The 26,445-nt window shown below is 55.8% G+C and overlaps 2 protein-coding genes across 6 annotated transcripts in view; both read left to right on the top strand.

The window, feature by feature from the left end:
- Nucleotides 1-26,445, top strand: part of EPHB2 (EPH receptor B2) — a 248,857-nt gene that overhangs the window by 46,931 nt on the left and 175,481 nt on the right. The window lies entirely within an intron of this gene.
- LOC135976988 (uncharacterized) lies at nucleotides 792-3,060 on the top strand. Its single transcript, XM_065575311.1, has 2 exons — nucleotides 792-1,496; nucleotides 2,491-3,060. Exons 1-2 carry the CDS (start codon nucleotides 920-922, stop codon nucleotides 2,964-2,966), a joined length of 1,053 nt encoding a protein of 350 aa, XP_065431383.1. The 5' UTR covers nucleotides 792-919; the 3' UTR covers nucleotides 2,967-3,060.

Below are 26,445 nucleotides of genomic sequence, written 5' to 3'. Positions count from 1 at the left end.
GCATATGTGCACGTACTTGTGGTAGTATGTGCGTTGGTGCTGTGCAAGTACTCCTGTGTGTGTGTGTGTGTGTGTAAGTGAGTGCATGCGGTGTATGTTTCTCTGCATGGACGTGCCCTTTCCTTGGATCTTCCCGCTGGCTTCTATATCTGAGGGATTCTCCCCTCCCTGCTCAGTTAGAAGCGAGTGTGTGGAGAAATCTGTGGGAGGAGGTGGGGCTATGACCCCTTTTCCCCCTCCTCCCTGAGAGCAGCTTTCAGGGCCCAGGTGTTCTCAGTGACTAGCCAGGTATGTGTTATGACAAGAGGGTTTATTATGGTACTTAATGAACCAGGGAGCTGCCCAAGCAACTTCGCCTGTAAATCTCTCCATTAGGGCCTTGTAACAAGGGTGTGATGCAGGCACCCTGATCTCCATTGCACTGTAAAGCCACCTGGGAAATTACTTTCCCGGCTGTAGCTGCTCGGTGCAGCTGGCTTGGCATAACTCAGCAAAGCCGTCTCCCCAGGGAGCCCCATTCTTAGGCCTGGTCTACACTAGGCGTTTATGTCGAAGTTAGCGCCGTTAAATCGAATTAACCCTGCACCCGTCCACACTGCGATGCTATTTAGTTCGACATAGAGGTCTCTTTAATTCGACTTCTGTACTCCTCCCCGACGAGGGGAGTAGCGCTAAATTCGACATGGCCATGTCGAATTAGGCTAGGTGTGGATGGAAATCGACGCTAATAGCTCCGGGAGCTATCCCACAGTGCACCACTCTGTTGACGCTCTGGACAGCAGTGCGAGCTCGGATGCTCTGACCAGCCACACAGGAAAAGCCCCGGGAAAATTTGAATTTGAATTCCTTTTCCTGTCTGGCCAGTTTGAATCTCATTTCCTGTCTGGACATCGTGGCGAGCACAGCAGCACTGGCAACGATGCAGAGCTCTCCAGCAGTGATGGCCGTGCAGTCTGGGAATAGAAAGAGAGCCCCAGCATGGACTGATCGTGAAGTCTTGGATCTCATCGCTGTGTGGGGCGATGAGTCCGTGCTTTCCGAGCTGCGATCCAAAAGAAGGAATGCAAAGATCTACGAGAAGATCTCTAAAGACATGGCAGAGAGAGGATACAGCCGGGATGCAACGCAGTGCCGCGTGAAAATCAAGGAGCTGAGACAAGGCTACCAGAAGACCAAAGAGGCAAACGGACGCTCCGGATCCCATCCCCAGACATCCCGTTTCTACGAGGCACTGCATTCCATCCTCGGTGCTGCCGCCACCACTACCCCACCAGTGACCGTGGACTCTGAGGATGGGATACTGTCCACGGCCGGTTCCTCAGACATGTTAGGGGACGGGGAAGATGAGGAAGGAGATGAGGAGGGCGAGGCAGTTGGCAGCTCTCACAACGCTGATTTCCCCGACAGCCAGGATCTCTTCATCACCCTTACAGAGATCCCCTACGAAGCGTCCCCAGCCATTACCCCGGACACAGAATCTGGTGAAGGATCAGCCAGTAAGTGTTGTAAACATCTAAACATTTATTTTTAACAAAACAGGAATATTAACAATTAAAAGAATGGGTTGTTCATGATTAGTGTGCCCTAGGCGCTTAACGGTTTAGTAAGGGGCAGTGCAAGTTTTGAAAAGAAATCTAGCAATGTCCGGTTTTCAGTGATTGTCCTGCACAAGCCGCTCTACTGTGTATTCCCTGCTACTGCAGCTACAGTAAAATGCGGTCTATATGTGCGGGGATAGAGCAGTAATCCTCCTGGGACATCTCGATGAAGCTCTCCTGGAGGTAACTTGAAAGCCGTTGCATGAGGTTCTTGGGGAGAGCGGCCTTATTGGGTCCTCCGAAGTACGACACGTTGCCGCGCCACGAGATTATCAAGTACTCGGGGATCATTGCTCTGCACAGCAGGGCGGCATACGGCCCTGGTCTTTGGAGGCTTTCCCGGAGCATTCTCTCTTTGTCGCTCTCGGAGATCCTCATCAGGGTGATGTCGGCCATGGTGACCTGCTTTTAATTAGGTAGGGGAATGTTAGTGTTGGGACTGCTTTCCCGTTCCTTTACAGAACTGTCACCGCTGGTTTGCAGCCACGCGGTGGAGGCGGGAGAGGGGCAGCCGAAAGGGATCATTCCCGGGGACAGCCGCGAGGGGGTGGGACAGGGGCAGAGTTCCCGCTTGCCGGATTGCTGGCAGCAGGGACTGACATTGATTTAAATGTGAAATGAGGCCAGTGGTAATATAAAAGTTTTAAACTGCCACAAGTGTACGGCTTACCATGTCTGCCTGCAACAGAAATTCCGTTGTGCTGCCTCGCTTCTCAAATGTGCTGTTCAAGACCCCAGGCACAGAATGCGAAGGCCGAGAATTCGACCTTGTGCTGAGTGCGCATGTGAAAGGTGCTGTGCATGGTCTTGTTCACAGAGAAAGACTATGTTCTTTGTTCACAACTACATTTATCTTTCAGAGGAATTCACTCCCTTTTTCCCATTTCCACAGCCCCGTCTGCGACTGTCTCACAACCTAGCCTGGAATCACACTCCCAGAGGCTAGCGCGGATTAGGCGTAGGAAGAAGAGGACACGGGAGGACATGTTCTCTGAGCTTATGGCCTCTTCCCAAGCCCAGGCAGCACAGCAGACCCAGTGGCGGGAGAACTTGACCCGAATGCACCAAGCCAACATGGATCGGGAGGAGAGGTGGCGGCAGGAAGACCAGCAGGCGACTCAAACGCTGCTTGGACTACTGAGGGAGCAAACGGACACGCTCCGGCGCCTTGTGGATGTTCTGCAGGAACGGAGGCAGGAGGACAGAGCCCCGCTGCAGTCCATCTCTAACCGCCCTCCCCCGCCACCAAGTCCCATACCCACCTCACCCAAAGTGCAAAGAAGGAGAGGCGGCAGAGTCCCTGCTAACTCTCACTCCACCCCTGCAGAGAGCTCTAGTAGCAGAAGGCTCTCATTTCCCAAAATTTGAAAAGTTCTTTCCTTCCCGCCTGACACAAGCCCACGTCCAAGTTTCACCTCCCAATGCCATGTGTAGTTGATAATAAAAAATTCGTTTCTGTTAACTACTGTTTCAATCATGTTCTTTTGGAGGAGGAGGGGAAAGGGGGTTGGAAATTGGACAGGACAGTCTCCTTTGGCAGGGTACATAGTCGGGGGCAGGCACAGCAGCAGGGCACATACACAGTGCAGTGATGCAGTGACTAGTTGCCCCGGTTAGTCTGGGAGGTTGTTTTGATGTAATGTTGGGGGGGGTGGGTTGCTCTGTGACTTTGTGGCGGGGGAGGGCAGTTACAGATCTTAAGCGCCGGTCCTTAGACAGGATCACAGAGCCACACAGCATGGGATCTGTAACCGTCCTCCCCCTGCCACAAAGTCAAATAGACCTCCCATACACACAGTCCCGATCAGGAGGGGTGACAGGCTCCGTTGAAACAAGCATCCCACCGCAGCGGAGCCTGTCAATCCTTGAGTTTAGAAGCTGCATTCGCATCACAACACTAGACCCGCCCCGCACCACAGTCTGCGTCCCAGTTTTAAAAAATTCCCGCTAAAACAGTATTAAAGAAAACGGTGTGCTTTAACAAAGTAGAACTATTTTTATTTCGACACGTGTGTTGGAGGGGGGGTGAAGGGGGTATGTAACTGGATAGGATAGTCAACATTACCTGGGTAAAGAAACGGGGGCAGGTTTAGCTTCTCAGTACACAAACTATAAAATCACAGGTTACCCTGCTCACTCAGGAACTTTGCTTTCAAAGCCTCCCGGATGCACAGCGCTTCCCGCTGGTCTCTTCTAATCGCCCGGCTGTCTGGCTGTGAGTAATCACCAGCCAGGCTATTTTCCTCAACCTCCCACCCCGCCAGAAAGGTCTCCCCCTTGCTCTCACAGAGATTGTGGAGCACACAGCAAGCTGCTATAACAATGGGGATATTGGTTTCGCTGAGATCACAGCGAGTCAGTAAGCTTCTCCATCTCCCCTTGAGACGGCCAAAAGCACACTCCACCACCATTCTGCACTTGCTCAGCCGGTAGTTGAAGAGTTCTTTTTCAGTGTCCAGGGCGCCAGTATAGGGCTTCATGAGCCAGGGCATTAGCGGGTAGGCTGGGTCCCCGAGGATGACTATAGGCATCTCCACATCCCCAACAGTTATTTTGTGGTCCGGGAAGTAAATACCTTGTTGCAGCCGTCTAAACAGACCAGAGTTCCTGAAAACACGAGCGTCATGAACCTTGCCCGGCCATCCCACGTAGATGTTGGTAAAACGTCCCCTGTGGTCCACCAGTGCTTGCAGCACCATGGAAAAGTAGCCCTTTCGGTTAATGTACTGGGTGGCCTGGTGGTCCGGTGCCAGGATAGGGATGTGAGTTCCATCTATGGCCCCACCGCAGTTTGGGAATCCCATCGCTGCGAAACCATCTATGATCGCCTCCACGTTTCCCAGGGTCACTACCTTTGGCAGCAGTACATCAACGATTGCCTTGGCTACTTGCATCACAACAACCCCCACGGTAGATTTGCCCACCCCAAACTGGTTCGCGACTGACCGGTAGCTGTCTGGCGTTGCAAGCTTCCACAGGGCTATGGCCACTCGCTTCTGTACACTCAGTGCAGCTCGCAACCGGGTGTCACTGCGCTTCAGGGCAGGGGACAGCAACTCACAAAGTTCCAGGAAAGTTCCCTTCCGCATGCGAAAGTTTCGCAGCCACTGGGATTCATCCCAGACCTGCAGCACTATGCGGTCCCACCACTCAGTGCTTGTCTCCCGTGCCCAGAATCGCCGTTCCACGGCATCAACATGACCCATTGCCACTGTGATGTCCTCGGCGCTGGGTCGCCTGCTTTCTGACAGGTCTGTGCTACTCTCAGACTTCAGGACATCACCGCGGTGCCGTAGCCTCCTTGCCTGACTTTTCTGCATCTGCCTCAGGGAAACCTTTATGATAAGCTGCGAGACGTTGAGAGCGGCCACAACTGCAGCGATGGTCGCAGCGGGCTCCATGCTCGGAGTACAGTGGCGTCCGCGCTGTCAATGACTGGAAAAGCGCGCGAACTGTTTTCCCGCCGGCGCTTTCAGGGAGGGAGGGCGGGAGTGATGGACGGATGACGACAGTTTCCCAAAAGCACCCTCGACTCATTTTGTTACCCAGAAGGCATTGCCGGCTACACCCAGAATTCCAATGGGCAGAGGGGACTGCGGGAACTGTGGGATAGCTGACCACAGTGCACCGCTTCGAATGTCGACGCTATCACCGTTAGTGTGGACGCACAAAGTCGAATTACTGTCCTTAGTGTGGACACACACGCTCGACTTTGCAATATCGATTACAAAAATTCGATGCAAGTAAAATCGAACTACTCTCGTAGTGTAGACAAGGCCTTAGCGCGGCAGCAGCCGCATTCCAGAGACAGTTTGCTCTGTGTGCAGACAGATCCCGCCTGCTCTGGGAAGGAGCAGCACGCAGCCCTAGTAAATCATGGAGTAAAAAGCTGCCGGTGGTTGTGTGGCTCTTGCAGTGGGTTTGTTGGCTCTGAACTCTTCCCTCCACCTGACTCCAAGTGTTCCCACACTTCTGATGTGGATTACAGGGAAAGAGACGTTCCTGTCACAGCCCACCCACATCTCCTAGGTGTGGGCAGTGGTATTCCTTCCCCCCTTTGATTTCCTGCAGCCGAAAAGCTGCTGAGCAGGAACCAGTAAACTGGACCTGCCAAGTTCTGGAGACGCTCCCAAGGCACTGCCAGGAAATGAGCCGTGGGCAGGCAGGTCTGCAGAACATGAGGGCCCCTAGCTCTTGCCCTAAAAAGCTGTAGGGGGAAGCTCCGGGAGCCAGGGGCAGGGTGTACGTGGGATGGACCCTCACTCGGGGAATCCGTGGCAGCTGCAGTCTGGCCATTCTCCGGGTGAGAGCGCCACATTTCTCCATTCAGGTGGGCTGGGGCCTTCTGAGATTGACTCTCTCATCAGCTCAGGTGCAAAGCAGCGGAGCCAGCTGTGGTGGAGCGTCGTGGAGTGTGAGCTCCATGCTTTGAAGATGATAACTGGTGTCCAGTCAGCCTAGCTCCCATAGAAAAACACAATCGCTTTGTGCACCTGTGCACAGCCCAGCCTCTGTGCTCAGCAGGACTCTCATTCAGTCTGTTTACCCCAGGATTCTGGCCAAGCTTCCCTCTGGACAAGTGCACTCTCCTGGTCTGCAGCTTCAGTTGGGTCTAGTGCTCTTTACTTCTTGTGGAGTCTTGGCATGCCCAATAAAACTGCTGTCACGCTCCACTCCAGAGGTGGCTGCATTTCAGGGGTGGATGTTTTCTGTGTTTTCTCCCAGAGGGATTTGGCACTGGATATCATGGTGATGGGTGCAGTATAAGGAGCCTGACTAGAACAGAATGAAATAGTGGAAAGTACTAAAGTAGTGTGAAGTCTTATTTCCCTGACTGGTATGGAGCTCAGCATGTCCAAGGAGAACAACTAGGTGCTCAAATGCAGCACCTGGAACACACCTGCGAGGTGTGGACAAACAGCGTGGTACTTTCTCATCTGTTCTTTTAGTGCAGAACTTGATTTGCAGAGTCTGGTTAGCACTGAGATTGTGGATGGTGTCAGTGAAGGGAATTGTATGTGAGGTGCATTCTCTGGCAGGCTCTGAGAGCATAAACTCTTTCCGTCTTTGTCAGATTTACAGCTGGTTCCAGAGTCACGGCTGAAGTTTTAAAGGTCACACCCCACAATGCAACTGCACCTGCCCCGCTCCCCACTTGGATCCAGGCTGCCCCCCAGGTCCTGGCTCCCCCAGCCCACTGGGCTCCCAGCGGTGGAGCTGTGGGCCAGGCATGTGGCCCCGCTCATGCTGCCCCTTTTAAGTCCGTGGAAGCGTTCCTGGTGAGGATTCGCACCCCCGACAGAAGAAGGGCAGTGTGGACAGGACTATGTTAGGTCGTAGGTCGACTTAAGTTCCTAGTGTAGATGTGCCCCAAGACACTGCCCCAGAGCAAAGACTTGAACCTGGATCTCTCCCATCCTAGGTGAGTGCCCAGACCACTGGGCTATTAGCTCTTCTGGGGACTCGCTTGTGCACTTTTTTTTATATATATATATATATTACACCTTAATAATAATAATAAATGGAGATATCCCATCTCCTAGAACTGGAAGGGACCTTGAAAGGTCATCGAGTCCAGCCCCCTGCCTTCACTAGCAGGACCAAGTACTGATTTTGCCCCAGATCCCCAAGTGGCCCCCTCAAGGATTGAACTCACAACCCTGGGTTTAGCAGGCCAATGCTCAAACCACTGAGTTATCCCTCCCCCCCCTTTACACAAAACATTTCAAAAAATCTCATTTTTGTTCAGCATGGGGATGAAAACAAATGTTGGGACCTCAGACTTAGTCACAAAACAGAACTGTCGTTTTTGGGCCTGCCCTCTTAACCGTTGCTTTGTGCTCTGGGGAGCTGTGACTTTTCACTGGTCTTCTATGATCTGAGCTTGGAAAAGGGGGAGGGGTGGGAAAGTGGAGCTGCCAGACTGGTTGCTGGCTCCAGGGAAGAGACACATTTCTCTCTTGCAGGTAGAGGATCATAGAATATGAGGGTTGGAAGGGACCTCAGGAGGTCATCTAGTCCAACCCCCTGCTCAAAGCAGGACCAATCCCCAGACAGATCAGATTTTTGCCCCAGATCCCTAAATGACCCCCTCAAGGATTGAACTCACAACCCTGGGTTTAGCAGGCCAATGCTCAAACCACTGAGCTATCCCTCCCCATCTGCTGCTGCATTGCTCCCTGTTCTGGAGAAGGGCATTGTCTGTATGTCTCTAGGTGTGCTTCAGTAATTGTTGTTCGGTCGGTAAACGTAGGTATGTGTTACGCTGTGTGCTGGGGGTTTATTTGCACTGAGGTGGGTTGGCTGTTGTGGGAGGGTCATGCAAAAGTATTTGAGGATTATCTCAAATGATAATTTATTGCTGTTATTACTCACAGCACCGAGGGAGTGCCTGCCATTGACAGACCAGTGGAGCAGACAGGCACAGAGGCAGATCAGGATGTATAGGTTGGCCAGTTTATGGCTGGTGGAGCTTGTTCTGACCTGGTGGAGGGTGTTATCTGTGAGGAGATGTCACTTCATCTTCCCTAGGATCCCTCTGTCTGGGACAGTTTGAAGAATATGTGGGCATCTTTCAAAGCTCTGCCCCTGTCCCCGACACTCCCAGCTCCTCTCCCCCACAGAGCTCTGCTTCACCCCTTCCCACGTGACAATCTGATAAGTTAGTTGGAGAAATGCAGGCTCGGCAGAACTACCATTAAATGGATACATAATTGGTTGAACAACCACAAACAAAGAGTAACTATTAATGGAATGATGTAGGATTGGAGGGAGGTCTCAAGTGGGGTTCCACAGGGATCTGTTCTGGGTCCGGTGTTGTTTAACATCTTTATTAATGACCTGGATGTAGGACTAGAGAGCACACTGATCAGGTTTGCAGATGAGACACAGCTGTGGGGGTTGCCAACACTTTGGAGGACAGAGCTAAAATTCAGAGGGATCTGGATAAATTGGAGAACTGGACTATAGACAATAAAATGAAATTCAACAAAGACAAATGTAAGGTGCTACACTTAGGGAAGAAAAACCAAATGCACAAATACACAATGGGGGATAACTGGCTTGGCAGCAGCGCTGCTGAGAAGGATCTGGGAGTTGTGGATCACAACCTCAACATGAGTCAGCAATGCGCTGCTGTTGCAAAAAAAAGCAAATGCAATTTTAAGTTGCATGAACAGAGGCATCGCATGCAAGTCACTGGAGGTGATAGTACCGCTCTAATCGGCGCTGGGTAGGCCTCAGCTGCAGTACTGTGTCCAATTTTGGTCACTAATGCACAGAAAGGATGTAGAGAAACTGGAAAGGATCCAGAGGCATGTGACAGGTGATCAAAGGGCTGGAATGCAAACCACACGAGCAAAGGCTGAAGGAACTGGGTATGTTTAGTTTAGAAAAGAGGAGATAAATGGGGATATGATAGCGGTCTTCAGATACTTGAAAGGCTGCCATTAAAAAAAGATGAAGAAAAGTTGTTCTGTCTTGCCATAGAGGGCAGGACAAGAGGCCCTGGGCGCAAACTCCAGCAGAGCAGATTTAGATTAAAACTCAGGAAAATCTTCCTAACTGTAAGAACAGGCGGCCAATGGAGCAGATGCCTTGGGAGGTCGTGGAAGCTCCTTCACTGGAGGTTTTCAAAAGAAGGCTGGATAGTCACCTGCCTTGGATGGTTTAGAACCACAAATCCTGCATCCTGGCAGGGGGTTAATTAGACTAGATGACTCTCCTGGTCCCTTCTAACCCCACGTTCTAGGCATCATTCTTTCCTTGAACTCTGACCTGAGGAGGTGCTCTGCCCTTGTCCCATCATGTCACCGGGTCCACTCGCTGCAGGTGGCGCCTCCTGCCAGTCACTCTGGGGATTAGCTCTTCCAGGTGTTGCGCACTCCTCTGGTGGTTTCTCCACCCGTCTTGTCTCACCCTGCGGCCGCTCTTGCTTCAGGAGCGGAGCTTGCTCTTCGTGATTTGTCTTCTCAGTGAGTGGCTCAGGCAGTCTTCCTGCTTGCTGCCCCACCAGTGCCACTTCATCAATGGCTGGTAGGGGGCCCAGACCTGCCCTCTACCCTGGGTCCTGGCTCAGGGACCCTCTCAACAGCAGCCAAGGTTTGCAGCCCTGTTCCTTGCTGCTTTTCCCTGGAGTCTTCTCCTCTCTTCCTGGCTTCCCCCCCTCTCTGGGTTCGCCTGCCTCCCTCTTCTCAGGGAGTAACTGTGGACTACCTCTAACCCCTGTCGCACCTCCCTTCTCCCAGGGAGTGACTGCAGCCTGCTTCTCTTGCCAGTTTCCTGGCTTATATAACTGAGCCTGCTTTCAGTCAGTTCCCTGCTCCCTGGCTGGCTGCTCCTCGGCCCACTTAGCCATCGTAACCCCTGCGGCTTTGTGTGGGGTAGACACCCCGTCACACGTCGGCTCATTATTTTCTGCCATTGTGCACAACCGTGCTACGCTCTTGACCTGTGCGATCACCCTGCCATCACCCCTGTGCTAGACACTGACCTCTGCCCTGTCCGTATTGTCCCGACCTCCGCTCTCCTCTGGCCTCTACCTTCACTCGCTGTGGTGGCACAGGCCTGAGGCTGCAGGCTCTGCCCTTCCTGGGTGCACTGGGAATTCCTTGGGGTTCATTTCAGCCACAGTTCTGTATGCCAGACCCAGACACCGAGTGGACCCGTCTCAGCCCTTCATTTCATGGCTCGGGGTGGGTAGCGAGTACTCCCCAAAGCAGCCAGCCAGCAGGAAGGAAGAGAAAGATGGGGAGAGCAGGGCCTGTCTGCCTGTGAAGTACCTTACACCTAGTTTCTTTAGGAACAGAGGCCTCTCTGCCTCAGCTTCCCCACCACTCAATGGGGGCCATAGGCCCGTCCGCCATAGTACAGTGCTGTGGGGTGACCGGGGCGGAGAGAAATGCAACGGGGTGTTATATGTAGCAAGGTCAAGGCAGTGACAACCAGATTCCTTTGTTGAGGAGAAACCCAGCTATTTTCTGTGAGGTAAACGCTGTGCTTCTGTATCAGGGGGTAGCCGTGTTAGTCTGTACCCACAAAAACAAAGAGGAGTCCGGTGGCACCTTAAAAACTAACAGATTTATAACCTTTTGTGGGTAAAAAATCCACTTCTTCAGATGCATGGAGTGAAAATTACAGATACAGGCGTAAATATACTGGCACATGAAGAGAAGGGAGTTACCACACAAGGGGAGAACCAGTGTTGACAAGGCCAATTCAGTCAGGGTGGAGGTGGTCCACTCCCAATAACTGATGAGGAGGTGTCCATACCAAGAGAGGGAAAATTGCTTTTATAGTGAGCCAGCCACACCCAGTCCCTATTCAAGCCCAAATTAATGGTGTTAAATTTGCAAATGAATCGTAGCTCTGCAGTTTTTTTGTAGCTTTTCAGTTCTGTGGACTGAGCAAACCCATCCAGTTCCTGCAGGCACTCTGACCCCACAGCAGTGTGCGTGAGCACAACCGTGCAACTGACCCAGGGCCAGAGCAGCACGAAGGCCTCCACTTCCCGCTCCTTATATACAGGTGAAATTCTTCCTGCCGGTCTAGCGCAGTGTGTGTGAGGGTGGCTGCCCTGAGAACAGGTTGAGCTGTGTCAGTGTCTCTGCCGTTCAAAATAAGGCCAGGGTGTGAGCGAGCTGCCTGTCTCTCCAAGGCCGATCCTCTCCCCAGCACTGCGAGTCTCTGCTGGGGGTTGGCAGCAGAATTTCTTGTGGCAGCAGCTCCCATGGGAAGAGAGGCTGAATGACCTTGTCCCAGTGAAATTTCATTTGAGTTGCTGTTTACAAGAATTGGCATCCCAGGGCTCTGCAGTAGCTGGGCGCCAGCGCCCTAGCAAACGCTGGGTGGTGGGATTCCACAGCCCGTGGGGAAGGAAAAACAGAACAGAATTGAGTGCGTGCACTCTGGCAGAGAGAGCGAGAGCTTTGCTCACACGCTGCAGCTCACTCGGAGGAAGTCTGAGTGGCCGGCTGGCCTGGGGGTGTGTGTGCGTGTGGAGGTGTGCGTTCGTGTGTGTGCCTTCCGCAGACTACGCTGTAGCACTGATGCATGAAACTCAATTCCCCGAGGCTTACAGAGGTTAAGGAGCACATTTTAGATGCAAAAGTGCTGGCCCAATGACTTCATGTGTGTGTCCGGTGATTCCTGCCTGGTCCTCACAGCTGGGTGCTGCTGGGTGGCTCTGCTCCTAGAGGGGCTGGCCATTGTTTCCGTGACCAAGTTGGGTGGAGAAGAGCATCTTGGTTTGCAGGGAAGCCGGGAGGAGGCTGGATCACATAGTGCCGAGTCTGAGAGTTTAAAGAGAGAGAGCACAGCACTACAGAGCTAAAGATGAGCATTGCCTGTGACATCACTGGATTGCCTGGCCCACTTCCTGTGACATCACTGGATTGCCTGGCCCACTTCCCGTGACATCACTAGATCGCCCGGTCCATTTCCTTGGCAATCTGTGTGGTGGTCCTTTTTGTACATTTTTTTTTAAAGAGTTTTTGCTGGAGCCCCAGGAATTGGGCCTAGCTGGGGGACAGACCCACGCCATGCCACACCACAGCTTGCTGTCTGCCCCAGTGTCCCCTTCTGAATTCTGTCCTCGTTACTCCCAGCTCTGCCTCGTGTGGCAGCCCACACAGTTCCCCTCCCTCCTTGGCATTTGCAGCCTGTTGTTGTGGCTGTCTTGCCCCTGGGTTAGACACACCGGGAAGGATTAGCTCTTAATCCTCTCTCATAAAATATTTTTGTCGCTAAAAAATGTGCTGGTTCTTAACTGTCCATCAGTGGGGCCCAGGCAGCATCGTGCCCCACCCACCCTCCTGTGCAGACATGACTCTTCTCTCCATACACACGTACGGGAAGATGCACACGGTGTTTGATCGCGGGGGGAGTGCCCCTCCCTTCGGCGGAGCACACTGGGCACAGAGAGCCTGGAATCCACTTGGACCTGAGTGACTGAAAGCTGGAAAGGCAGAACCGAATCACTGGGCCACCGCCCCAGCGTGACTGCCCCCCTTCCCCCCCCCCCCTCCCCTCTGAGCTGCGCTGAGAGCAGGGAAAGATCTACACATCCACATTAGCCCATGAATGGTCCTGTCGGCCAGGAAAGGGTTGCAGGGAAAGCAGAGTGGGATACTCCATGTTTCCAGCCCAACTAAAGGATCATTTTCTTCTTCTATTTCTGTCTTCCCCCGAGTCATTTATTATTGATCGGTCCCCCACGCTGCTGCTTTGCATAGTACGGTTTCACTGCATGCCGACGAGGCCGTTCCACGTGGCACACAGGATGCAGGTTCATTTCATGGTGAGCCCTGGTTTCCTGCTCCCAGGGATGGTTCTCGGCGTGGGGCCAGCAGGGCCTGGGTCTATCTGCTCCGTCCCTGGGGGCAGTGCGGAGAAGGGCCTCAAAGCAGGTTGAGGTGTTCTCCTGGGGGTGCAGGAGGATAAGAGGCTGAGTTGTTCGGGCTGTTCAGCAAGGAGCTGGACCAGGCTCTGTTTGTCACCGTGCAGACCACATCTTACCAGCCAGGTTTACATGTCCCTTTCCGTGTGCCACTGTGTAGAACGCTTTCCTCCCCTCCGCAGTGGTGGTCCTGGTTTCCCTTTCCCCATTCGCCATCACAAGGGTAGATCTGCTCCCCTTCGCCATTGCATGAGCCCCCCACCCCTGCCCAGGTGGCGGGATTCTGTGTACCGGAGCGTTCATCTCAGGAAGCCCCGCCTTTGTTTTTTTTGAAATACTGTCTAACCATGGTTGCGTGTAAGCGCTGTTTTGGGTGTGCCCGCTGAGGTTCTGTACGTAAGCCCCTCACACACGCCTACACCACAAGGAAACGACATGTAAAGGCAGCCAGCGCCATAGACTCCCTGTAGCCCTGCCTGGAGAGAAACCTTATCACTCGCACAACGGCTGTGCCCTACACCCCAACTCTGCCCCGGGAGGAACGGTGGCCCTCCCACTTGCCCAAATTCCACCCACACACAGCCAGGCCTGTTAGCATGACATCGCTACTGCTCTCGGGGCTATGAAAAATCCATATACAGGCAGTACTGTGCTGCCCTAACTCCTGTGTAGACCAGACCAGACCGGCCAGGTAGTGGATTGAAAAATGGTTCTGTGGTGTTCAGAGTGGTGGTGGTCCTACAGCAATGGAAAAGCCCCTTCTGCTGTGCCGCTGTATTCCCCGTCGTGTAGACATGGACCCAGACTCCCCCTTTCCCTGCTCTCCCATTGCACATTGCTGTAAAACTCTACCCACTCCACGGTGGGGAAGTCTCTGGGCAGCCGGTGAGTGTGGTCAGCTTTCATGACAGACAAAGTAATGGTCGGACCCTCCCAGGTGTGAAGGAAGGTTGGAAAGCCTGACCCATAAGGGCTCAGGAACCAGAAGGCAAAGACAGCCCCACAGTTCTAGCTTTTAAAATATTTTTAAAATGTTGGAGGCCTGCCTCATGGCTTGGGGCCAGCAGTGCTGCACACTCTAAAAAGTAAACCAGCAGCATCACTAGGGAAGAATAAATTCACACCCTCTCTGGTTTCCATGTTACCAGCTGGACCCCTCTTCCTCACCCCTCATACAAGAGGGTGCACTGGGCATGCTGCCCCCAGGTGCCAGGGTATGCTGCTCTGTGCGGGTGGCCAGCTCCCCTAGCTGCCACTGATGTGGAGGGGACTGCGTAGGTCCGCCCCATAGGTCATGCTAACCGCTGGTGGGTGAAAGGACTGCAGCTGTGCTTGGCATTCAGGGTCCCCTCCCCACATGTGCACAGCTGGGCTTTCAGGGCACAGGTGGGGTCACTGATTTCAATTGGAGCAGAGGTAGGCCTATGCTGAGCCCTGTAGAAAATCACCCCTCCCCCGGTGTTCTCAATAATACAGGCATGGGGGGGAAATTCCCATGCACCAAGCCTCTGATGGTAGGAAGGGAGCGCTGATTAAAGGCACACATCCTATGGGGCGGTAGCACATTGCCAGGTCAGCAACACTGCCCCTGGTTTATGTAACATGCTGGCTCAGGTGTCATGTCTTCCTCTAGTGGCCGGCACGCACACAGAATTCTAGCCTACTACTACTACCAGCCAATGGAATTACTCCTTTAGCTCAAGTAGGAAGACCTGGGGTGAACATGCAAGGTTCTACCCCCACCAACCTTTACAGGAGTGTTCCATTGAGCAGTAAGGAATACCCATGTGTGGGGGGCGGGGAGAGGTTGCCCTCTCATACACCAGATGTGGAAGAGAGAATTCATCCATAGCTCCCAGAGGAGCAAACTTCTGCAGCTACACAGGAAGCACCTGTAGCTCCCAGCTGGCATGTGCACCATAGCCCTCGGTGCAGCACACCTAGGGGACCCCGTACGTGCATACAGCTTGGCACTTACAGAGCATAGTCGTAGCAGGACCTAACTCTCATACAGAGCTTTCCCTCCATAAATCCGACAGCCCTTTGGAATCTTGAACATGGGTCTGTTTAGTTTGGAAAAGAGGAGGTTGAGGGGGACATGATAGCAGCCTTCAAATGCTTGAAAAGCTGCCATAAAAAATGGAGACAAGTTGTCCTCTCTTGCCACAGAGGGCAGGATGAGTGGCAATAGGTTCAAACTACAGCACAGCAGAGTAAATCTCAGGAAAAACTTCCTAACTGTAAGAGACCAGTAGGACAACAGTCCAGACACCTATGGGGGTTGTGGAAGCTCCTTCATCGGAGGCTTTCAAGAGGAGGCTGGAGCCATCTCTCTTGGATGGTGTAGACACAACAAATCCTGCATCTCGGCAGGGGCCTAGACTAGATGACCCTTGTGTTCCCTTCCAACCCTCTGGGTCTCTGATTCTAGCATGCTTAGCCTCACAACCCAGCACCCTGGGAGCCGGGGCAGTGTTGTTATCCCCACGGGGCAGGTGAGGAACTGAGGATCAGTGACTTGCTTGAGATAACACCGGGAACCTGGGGCAGAGCATGGAACTGAACGCGGGTCTCCCAAGACTACTGTCCTGAGCACCTTAGCACCAGGCCCATTAGAAGTGCAGGCAGCTTGGGTAGATGCAGTGATCTGGAGTGTAAAGCGCTCCTTCAGTCTGGCTCCGGATCCGGTGGAGGAGCCCTTAGAAACGGCCCAGCTGAGGAACTCTTGGGGTGGAGTCCTGCATGCTCTGTGCTGGGAATTTAGATCCTTGCAGCATTTGTACTGTGGAGTCACTCCTGTGGCCCTGAGATCTAGTCCTGGACTTCTGCCATTGCCCTGCGTAGTCAGGGCACGGAGCGTTTCTGAGGTAAGAAGCCCAAATCTCTCCATTTTCAAACCTGCAGCTGGCTCTTCGGTTCCTCAGAAGTTGATCCGGGTGGAGCTGCCAACCAGCAGCAGAGGTACAGACCAGGCATAAAAATATGGAAACGCAGGAACATGTGGCTGTCGGCAAAATGTTCACAGCCAGCCATCACGGTCAGTAAAATGGGGAAAAACAGTGAGGAGTCCGGTGGCACCTTAAAGACTAACAGATTTATTTGGGCATAAGCTTTTGTGGGTAAAAAACCCACTTCTTCAGCTGGGGAGAATCTGTCCCTGCTCCAGCCAGGTGCAGTGTATTTCCAGGACTCCTGCGTGGGCTCCCTCAGTGAAAGGACCTGAGCCCTAACCCAGGGCGTAGTGGCACCTATGAATATTGACACCTAGGTCCCAAAGCTGATACTGCGCGGGGCAGATTGCTTCCATGATGCTGTGGGATTCTCCTTTCATCCTGCGAGCCCCTGTGCAGGAAGGTTTCTGTGCTTTGCAGTGATCAGCTTGTCCGGGCTGAAAGCTTGCCAGGCAAGGGCTGTAGCGCGGGTACATAATGTGCCGGTACATTTCTCCCCGTGGGGTTGGCAGCTCTGACACTCGGCTGTCAGGGTCTTGGGTCTACCGGTCACTGGTGCCCACCTCAGTTAATGGAGCGACAACTTGGAAGATGGAAATGTTCCCTTGGGCAGCCTGAATTCTGATGCAAACAAAAGGACATGAGCAATGACTGGTTTGTTGGTGCCTGTGACCTCCTTGCACTTTGCCCTGAACCTCCCTCTCTCTCCACTGTGGGGCACTGAATGTGCCGCTCCCACCAGAGACGCCGGGAACCAAACTCACTGAGTCCATGGTACAGGCAGGGGCTGCCTAGTGCCCTTCACCAGCGCGGCCCCCCACCTGCAGCCCCGTCGCCTAGCAGCCTAGCTGGGAGAGGTGGTGCCGCTGGGATTCACGCCGGCTGCCAGCCTGCAGTGGGGAGCGCTAGGAAGTAATAGGGCTGTAGTGCTGAATGCAGCTTGCTGCACTATGCCCAATACACCCAACACGGCTTCCTGGGGGGAAGGCTCCCCACTCGCTCTCAGCAGCTCCCCAAAGCTGTCCTGTGCTCCTGCCCCATCCTGACCCCTCTCTGGGCTGTTCCGTCAGGCCCTGTGGGGAGCTGCCACGGTCAGGGAAGCCCAGCGGGCTCTGGGTGCATCCCATGTAGTGTTCTCGGGCCTGGGAGCCAGAGGAACCGGCTTCTATTCCCAACTCTGTGATCCTGGGCAGTTCATCTGGTCTCTGTGCCAGGGCAGTGACCCTGCCCCACTTGCATGGATGTGACTGAAGCACATGGGGGCTGCTGAGTGCTGCCTGCCGGGGGGTGTGACTGCACAGCACCTCCTGCGCGTTGGGAGCCTGGGCTCTGTCAGGGGACCGTGCGGTATCGTGCCAGGACCAGTGTTTACCCGTCTGTCTGCTCCTGCTGAGTGCAGCCCGGCCCGATCCATCCCCCTCCCCAGCTCCCGGGAGCTGCTGCGGACCCATCCCGCTGCTCAGGGTGCTGGCGGAGACCCTTGATTCAGGTGCAGGGAACCACTCGGCCTGCAATGGAGCCAGATCTGCGCTCTGATTTCCTCCCCTTCCCCCGCCCCATCCCCAGCTCCCAGTCACCAGCCATTTTAATTAGATGCATTTTTAAGAACAAGTGTCAGCCTCAAAGGCTTATGGGATTGATCACCCAGCACGGCTCTTCTCTGCTTGGGGCGACAGCTCCATGCCCAGCGGAGAACTAATGAGGTGTGTGTGTGAGAGAGAGAGAGCAAAGGGGACGGGGTTGCCACTGCTGCCTCGGGGGGTGGGCGGGGAGGGGGGCCGGGCAGAAAGGCCCCTTGCTAGGAGGCAGAAGATAGATAGCCTGCCCTGCCCTGCCCAGCCCCACTGCTGCTGTGGCTCCCTGCCCGTGCCCAGCACAATGGGGTTTGGTGCTGTGAGGGGAAGGGGAAGCAAAGCGACTGCTCATGGGGCTGCCCCTGTGCTTGCTGGCCCCTTGGATTGCATTTAGCTCTCCTGCTCCCTGGCTCTGCAGCGCCCGTGTGGTCCAGCCAGACGTCGCTGTCCGTGGGGCAGCTGCACGATGCCGCCGGCTCTGGGTTTCCATCGGGGCGTTGGCCGTACTTGCAGATAATCTTTTCCTTTAGAAATGTTATTACGTTGTGTGCATACAAGGGGAGGGGCACGGGGGGGGAGGGGAGGTGGGTCACCATCTGTGTTTTCCAATAAAAGGAAATTAAAATGGAAGCCCATTAAGGAGGAGTTGATTGGGATTCTGAGCAGGGCTCCAGAGCCTGCTGAGAGTGAGGAGCTGCTTCCAAATGACCCCACTGGGCAGGGCGGCGAATCTCACGGAGCCCAGGCCTCTCTGGCAAGCAGGCTGCCGGCGCCCCGTGCACACCTGGAGTCCCACCGACCCCAGCGCCGCCAAGGGCTAGTCCAGCCCCTGGGCTGGGGGGTTTTGATGGGGGGTGGCCCTGCCTGCCACTGGGAAGAGCCCTCTGCCCAGCTGCTCGACCCCTGGGTCAGATGGGACAAGGGGCTGAGGGCAGGTCCCAATGTTCCCCATGTATCCGGCTGGGCAGTGCAGCCCTGCTCATCCCATCCCAGGGGACTGTGGTTTGCTGCCCACCGGCGCGGTCAGCTGGCCGCGGGGATGAGCTGCACAGACCGCCCTGGGCTGGGCCTTGCCTGCACCGAGAGCGCAGCTGCTGGATTTGCTGGTCCCGCTGCACGCCTTGCCCTTGGCACCGCCCATGGGGCGGGCAGCTGGGGGTGGCTCTGCTCACCAGCACGCGCCCCCTGGGGCCTGAAGCTGGGAGGGGGCAGGGAGGCGGTTTCCATGCCTGTGTTTGCAGACGTGACTGGCCCTACTCGGAGCCCCTCTCACAGATCCTGCAGGATGATGGGTGGGGATTCGGTGAGCGTATGGCCGCTGCTGGATCACTGAGCAGAGCTCCACATGGCTGTGCTCGGTGGGGAAAGGGGGGGGTCCTCCCAGCCCCAAAGCCCTCTCCATCTTGGCAAGAGCCCCCTTGTCACTTACATGGAGGTGCCCTGAACAGAGAGCTTCTGGGCTGGGGCACAGGGTGAGCCACGGGCTTGGCCAGCGCTAAGGGTGTTAGTGCTCTGGCTCAGGGCGTGGTTCCACTCACCGCGCTGCAGTGCCGAAGAGCTTAGTGAAGCTGCTCCGAGCGAATCCCGCTCCCCGAGAGGCAGGAGCTCTGTGGACAGGAGAAGCCTCCCTGCCCCAGTTGACACTGTGCTGTCCACACCGGGAGTGTGGAGGGTGTAACTGCATCGCTCGGGGGGCGGCCGTGTAAACCCAGGCTTGGGGACTGCTGCACTGCAGTTGAAGGTGCGCTTGCCGTGTCAGTAGCCATCCCGTGCGAGCTTTAACCGAGCTAGAACAGGGAACAATAGCAGTGATGCGAGGTAGCGCGGCATCCTGAGTATGTCCCCAGCTCCCCTGGCAGCCTTGTTCTCCGAGTGTGGGTCCAGGCTGCTGTGCCTTCACCTGCACTAGCGAGGTTAAAGCTAGCCTGGGGCTGCCTACCCACGCTGCACTCACACCTCTGCCAGCGCTGTAGCTAGATCATCAGGCTGGTTTGCAGTGTGCCCCAGGGGCTGGGCAGGGGGGAGCAGGCCCTGGTGGGGATCGATCCCCTTGACGCTGCCAAAGGGAACCAGCATGGGGAGGCTAGCGTGGGAGAGCTGGGTGGGCAGTGACGGGATGAGACTGGCAGCTCAGGTGACCGGCTTTACCTCCTGGCTGGTTCCCACAGTGACAGCCTGTCAAGGGAGGCCTGGCCCCTGCTGTGCTCAGAGGAGGCCGACTGGACTTTGCTCAGGGAGAGGCTGTGCAGGGCAGCCGCTAAAGCAAGACTTCCTCAGAGCCCTCCTCAGTCCATGGCCCTCCCCAGGAGGGGCTGGGGAAGCCACTGTGCCTGGGAGGCTGCTCATGGACGGATCAGGCCTGGCACGGTGCACCCTGCTCAGGCCCGCTCGCCTCCAGGTAGTGGCTGCGCACTGCAACTTGGCAGCCAGACCTGTCCTGTTCCCTTAAGGGATGAGCCCCATCCCTGCCCAGGGGAGCCGCTGGGGACTATCTGGTCAGCTCCCTCTACATGCAGGGTTTGTGTTAAGGAAAAGAGACAAAAGCAAAGTGACACCCCCCTCCCCCCGCCCCGTAGCAATCGAGTGGCAGAACCCAGCTAGCTCACTGGGCCGACACATCCTACTAGGGCAGCCTTGTGGCTCGGGCATTGCCCTAGACTCTCTGGGTGATTCTGGGCAAGCCACTGTCTCTCTGGGTCTCAGTTCCCATCTGTACAATGGGCTGCTGATTCTCCCTTTCTCTCGCCAGTGCTTGGCTATTGAGACTGTGAACTCTTGGGGCCCGGCTGGGTCTCTGCTGGGGACTACGGGGGTCACCGGAACACGCACGGTAGTGCGGAACGAGAACGTGACAAGGAGCGTATTGGAAACCCGTCTGCCCAGTGCCGTAGCTCAGGAGATGGTTTGAAATCAGCAGTGTCCCTTTAAGGCCGGGCACTGAGCTCTAAGGGATTGCACGGGGGTAAGAGTGCCGTGCCAGCGTGCGACGTGCAGCACCAGAGCGCGTTCAGGCGGGGGTTCAGCACATCCCCTGGGGTACAGTTACTCGTGGACCCTGGCCACAGCTCAGCCCCTTGGTGCTCCCAGAGAATCTAATCTACAGGGCGCAGCACTTCCGTTGGGTCGGGGATTGGCAGCCTCCGTCCCGTCCCAGCGAGGGAAACGCACCCTGGGTCAGGCACAGCCTCGTCATGGTGCCGGCCAAGCCCCTGGGGTGGCAGGCGCAGCTTCAGTTCCAGTCGCTGCTCCAGGCCTCTGGCCGTGGTGGGGAGCGAACAGCAGATCCGAGCGCTTCCCGAGCCCAGAGCTGCTGCACTAATCCCCTGGGCAGAGGGGCAAAGGGGGTTGGTCCAGGGTACTGAGTGAGTGCGGCACCTCCAGGGGAATCCAGGGACCTGCGTCTTCCCCCCGGGCTGCCGAGCCAGCACTGAACCCGGCCCATTTGAGCTCCCATAGGAGCGCTCGTGCTGAGGGGCAAGCGGTGTGTGTCTGCGCCACAAGCAATTGATTTAGCTGTTCATTTTCTGCCTCCTCCTGGCGGCTGTTGCAGTCCCCCAGGGTCTGTGTGGGAATCGGTGCCCTGGACCCCGCAGCGCCGCCACAACCCGCTGTCTCAAGCAGCCGCGTTGTTGGCGCCGAAATGAGCGATGTCACCAGCGCAGCTGGGCTGAGGATCGGGTCCCAGGAGCCCATGGGCTCCTGCCACAAGAGATCTTGGAGACCAAGTGTTTCCCAGGATTGCAGAAAGGTTTAGCCATTTATATTGCTCTGATAGTTCTTAGGTTTTTTGTTGGACAGACGGGTGGCATTCGCTAGCATCACAGAGCTGGGGCCTTTCTGCAGCAGGGCATGCACCCGCCATTGCCTGCCTGGGGGGTTCTTGCACCTGCCTTGGAGGCAGCTGGGGCTGGCCACTTTCGGAGGCAGGAGAGAGCTGGGTGGGCGCCAGGTTTGATGGGGGCTGGCAGTCGCTTGCTTTATGGAGTGTATGTGCTGATGGTAGCAATGGGGCAGCTTCCAGGCCCCCTGAGGGGCAGACTGGGATCTCTCGTGGCTCTTCGAGACTCCCCTGCACCTTGCAGGACTGGAGCAGGGGCTGTGCCGGCGGCTCGGATTTGAAAAGATCCAGTGAGTGGAGATTGCAGGTGGGAGCCTCCCTGCAGTCTAGGCAGTCGTATTTTCTGTCCGAGAGTCGTGGTGGGCCTGAGGTTTGTTGCTCCTGCCCCGCCTGTGCCGTGCTGAGAAGCAGCTGTTCCAAGTGTCTGTTCCTTGATCAAGGGGCAGGATACCGGGGCAGGAGCAGCTTCGAGAGGCAGAGCCGCTTTCCCCAGAACCTCCCTCCCTGCAGCCATGTCCTACAGGAGGTGGAAGGACAGGACAGGACAGAGGCCGGCAGGGAAGCCCTGGCACGCTCTGCACGTCAGAGAAATTGTGTTACTTTCCCAGTGGGTAGAAAGTTGGCCGTCTTGGATTCCTGAGGTTTCAGCTCCAATTTCTCAATTCGAGCTGGAATTTCTGCCTTTGCTCGCGGCGCTGGCGGGTCTGCCACAGCAGGCTGGTTCCTCCCCGTGATTACGGGGACAATGAGCCGGCGGGGGCTTTGGGCCATGGAGTCTGGGCGCAGTCCTGCGAGGGGAAAGAAATGAGCCATCTCTGCCGGGCCCCGAAGGCTCCCAGGCAGACACCCTCCCTCTTGTCCTGCCCGTCAGGCAGAAGGAGAACTGAGTGCGGAGCACTAACCACAGGTTGGGCCAGGTTCATTCCTGGTGAAACTCCACTCCCTTTGGTAGCATTGCCCCAGGGGTGAAGTGCGTGCTTTGAGCCTCTTGGACGAAGGGTGTCCTGGCATATCAGAGCTGTCCCCCGAGTAGGGCAGACGGCCCAGCCCAGCGGCTGCTGGGTATATCCATGCAGGAGGATAATTCCTCTGCTCTTGTTGCTTGTTCCTGTCAGAGACCATTGGGCCATCAGTGGGTGCCCCAAAGGACTGGATGTCTGGAGCACGCCCAGGAAGTGTCTGTTGTGTTGGGTCTGCAGGAGCTGTGGCCCCAGCCATCCCACTGCATCTCTAGTACTGCCTTTACATCCCAGCCAGATCAGTGGGAGGGTCTGTAATGGCTAACAGGCTGAGGAAGGCAAGCAGGCAGACACTGCTACCCAGGTAAGGGGCTATCTGGTATCCAGCCAGAGTTACTCATCTCCCAGCCAGAGCAACCACAGGGCACACAGAAATGCCAGGCCTCCCCTTCCGGATCAGATGCTGGGAGACCGTGTGTGTGTGTGCACTGACATGGGCACTGGCATATCCGTGCGTGGTGTCTGTATTGCGTGACTGGGGTGTGGGCAGTCAGGCCTAGTGGTTAGAACTGGAGTTGGTAACCAGGAATTGAGGGGCAGAGCTGAAGCCAGAGCCCAGGGTCAGAACCAGCTCCCTGGAGTCAGGCAAGGCAGGGGCAAGGCTGGAGCCAAGGCAGAGGCAGGGCTGGGAACAAGCCGGCATAGGAGCTATCGCAGCCATGGGCCAATCGTTGTGCAGCCACTGAATTGCTGCTGGGCATAAGAGCCAGTTTGTTGACTCTTCCGACCCGTCAGACATCCTATTAGCTTGCCTGGAGACTGGCTCTGATGCAGGCCCTGATTCTTGACAGCATCCCCTCTTCCAGGGCACTTCCTAGGGACCTCGGCGACTGGTTTCTTGGGGTACTTCCGATGGAATTCTCGCAATGGGTCTGGGGCACAGATGTTCTCTACCAGGTCTCAAGACTGCTCGTCTGGCCCATAGCCCTCCCAGTCCACAGGCACTGCAGCCTTCCCCTAACTCCCTGAGACCAAGTGCTCCTCCTGTCCATGGACTGTTGTGGGTGGCAGTGGCAGATGGGAGAAGTTTGGGTTTGGGTTCTTGGTGTAGGGCTTGAGATGTGAAAGACGGGGTGGATCTTCAAGGACTCAGGCAGCTATAACCTGAAGGCCACTGGGTTTACCTGTTCTATGGTCTTCAAGGGGCCCAGTATTGGTAGTCTAGTGTGGCAGATGGGCGGCTCGATGTGGGATTCGGGGCAGAGAGTCACACCCTGTCCCTTATGGCCAGATTGGGGGCACCCTGACAGCCTTGGTCTGCATGGTGTTAGTAGGTTTCTCTGACGGACGGCAGGTGTTCTTTGAGGTCCTGGTGCACTGGTGTAGGTGGGAGGCTAAATCCACAGTGGCTGGTACTGGGGAACTCCAGGGTAAGTCCAGATGGAAGCAGGGGAGAAAGTTTGCTGTGTTGGGGCGAGATGTGGATTGCATTGATATATGCAAATTCGGCACAGCAGGGGATGCAGAACATCAGACTGCTGTTGACCATCCCGTTGACAGTGGCAGAAGGCTCACCACTAGATTTGAGATTCAAGAAATTCGTCTTTGGGGGATAGGGCCTCTGCCGTCCCGTTTCTTGTCCCTGGGTGATCGGCTACAACAAAGCTGAAGTGTGCAAACAAAAGAGACCAGCAGATCTGGCGTCGGCGAAGGCGTCTGGCAGTCTGTACGTACTCCAGGTTCTTGTGCTCTGGCAGGACTTGAATCAGAACTGGGCTCCTTTTCGGACGTGGCACCACCCCTCAAAAGCTGCCTTGATGGCCGGTAGCTCCTTGTCCCAAATAGTTTAGGTTTTTTTTCCTGCTTGGACCTTCATGGGGCATCTTGATGTAAAGTGTCCTGGTTCCCTGCGGCATAGGCATAAGCCTGATGCCCAGCGTCGCCTCTTCTCTACGTCAGAGGTGGGGCCAGACCTGATTGACTTGCATGGGTTCGGGCAATGGAGGAAGTACTGCTGAGGAGGGGCTGGAGCTGGAGGTGATCAGCCAGGCGGTTGACTAAGCCTCCAGGCCGGCTGGGGATTCCACCTGGGCCAGTTCATCTTCAGTATCCTTGCTGAGGCTGAACTGGATTTGATAACGCTGGGTGTCCTCACTCCATTTGATGAATGCACCAGGCGTTGGAACTAGGCTGCATGTGTAGCCACTGGCCAGTGTCCCTTCTGCTACAACTGACGGGCAGCTTGCGTCGTCAGCAGTCTGTACATAGCTCCAACCAAGTCCTCAAATTGTCCTAGAAGTAGACGCTCAGGCCGAGGCCTTTCCAGTAACTGGGCTGATAATCAGTCCCCTTTGGCTTGGTCAGTGGGATAGGACTGTGGTCATGGCAGAAATAGGAGCCAACACGTATTTAGGAACCCACAAAATTTGTCCCGATTGCTATTGAATTCTCAGGCGGGGGAATTTGGGCTCGGGGAGGGGAAGGCGGAGCGGCTGGAGCGTGCAGGAGCGCATTCTGTGCGCGCAGAGCGAGGCACCTTGGCTCTGCAAAGTCTGTAGGGCTCCCACTCTCTGGCAGAGCTGTTGGCCTTTGTGGACCAGGCTTGCTATATCCTGTCTAGTTCCCTTATTGTCTGTGTTTGGGCTGCTCAAACTGTCAGTTCCCCGCATGGTACTTAGGCCTAGTGGTCAGAGCAGGCGTCGGTAGCCAGGACTTGGAGGCTAGGGTGGAGCCAGAGTCAGAGGTCAGGAATCAGAGCTGAGGGTCAGAACCAGGTTACCGGGAGTGTGGCAAGGCAGGTGCAGGGCCGGGAACCTGCAGGCCAGGAGCTGTCACAGCCGTGGGTGAGTGTTGAGAGCGGCCACTGAACTGCTGCTGTTTAATAGTGGGTCGGTGCTGGACTGAGGAACGGGGCTGCCAGCGTCCCAGCCCTGCTCTCCTACCCATTTGTCATGCAGCAACCTTGGCCCTCAGACTGCTAGTAACAGGGACGCCCAAGCAGCCCTGGTGAGGCCGGCAGGAGCCCTCTCCATTTCCTCTCTCCTTGCTTGTGTTGGCTGCACCAGATACGCTCCCCGGCGAGGGGTGGAACATCACTCTCCTGTAAGCTTGGCAGGTGGCTCTCAGGAGCCGCCGTCTGGGCTCATACACCATGTGTGCCAGGGACTTGCCTCTGCAGCTCGCTGACCGGCGCAAATACAGATGCTTTGTGCAGATCTAGTGCTCTGCGAGATGCATCTGTGCCCCCAGCAGTGCCCCCCCTCCCAGCTCACACCTAGCAGCGTCACAGCTGGCATGTAAACCCAAATCATCTGGGCACCTGTGCGTGTTCCCTGAGCCCATGCCCAAGCCCAGCCCATTCATGCGAGCCCCTCTCTGCGTGCAGCCTGCCACGCCCTTTGCTAATGCGCAGTGCAGCCATGTCTTGCTCATGCCCTGCGATCTGCACTCAGATTGGGGTTGGTGCCCACACGACCTCTGAAATCATTGGCCTAACTAATTAATCCACCTGGGTGGTGGCCAAGGTTTTTGTCACTGCTAGTACAGATGGGGAAACTGAGGCACAAGGGGTGAGGCTGGGGCTCATTCAACATCATCCAGTGAGTGCATGGGCTCTGGACTCCTTGGCGCTCACTCCCACGCTCCGTGCGCGAGGCCCAGCTGGCTGTGTTAGTGCCGTCGATGTAGCCTGCGTTTGCTCGGCACTGCTCTCAGTCCGCAGGCAGCCGGCGGGAACGATCGAGTTGTGTGCATCGAAAAGCCATAGGAGGGAATTGATTATGGGGAGCAAACTGGCTCGAATGACTCACTCTCTGTCGCCGAGGGCGGTGCAGATGCAGGGTGCTGTGCACAGGGAGGGGCAGAGCTGTACGGGGGACTCACCCTCCTCTGCGAGCGGCCGTTCCCAGCTGGCAGTGAGACGGCGCGGAAACCTGCCACTCCATTCGGCCAGTCCCTGTGCAGCGGGACAGGAGTTGTGTTGTGGAGAAGGAAGCATTACAGTCCTGGGGGGGGAAGGGAGGGTGAGCAGCCCAGCCCAGCTCTGCCCTGTGCAGACACCCCTCCAAGGGCTCAGGACTCCCGGGAAAGATTCAGACGCTAGCGGGAGAGATGAAGCCAAGGTGCAATAG

Source organism: Chrysemys picta, chromosome 21 (assembly GCF_011386835.1).
Source record: "Chrysemys picta bellii isolate R12L10 chromosome 21, ASM1138683v2, whole genome shotgun sequence".
NCBI lineage: Eukaryota > Metazoa > Chordata > Testudines > Emydidae > Chrysemys > Chrysemys picta.
Note: the sequence above shows the minus strand (reverse complement) of the source record. Positions and strands in the feature narration are given on the sequence as shown.

Coding starts and splice junctions, on each gene's coding strand:
- LOC135976988 (XM_065575311.1), top strand. CDS start 920: ATGCAGAGCTCTCCAGCAGTGATGGCCGTGCAGTCTGGGAATAGAAAG. Junction 1,497..2,490: donor ATCTGGTGAAGGATCAGCCA/GTAAGTGTTGTA, acceptor CCATTTCCACAG/CCCCGTCTGCGACTGTCTCA.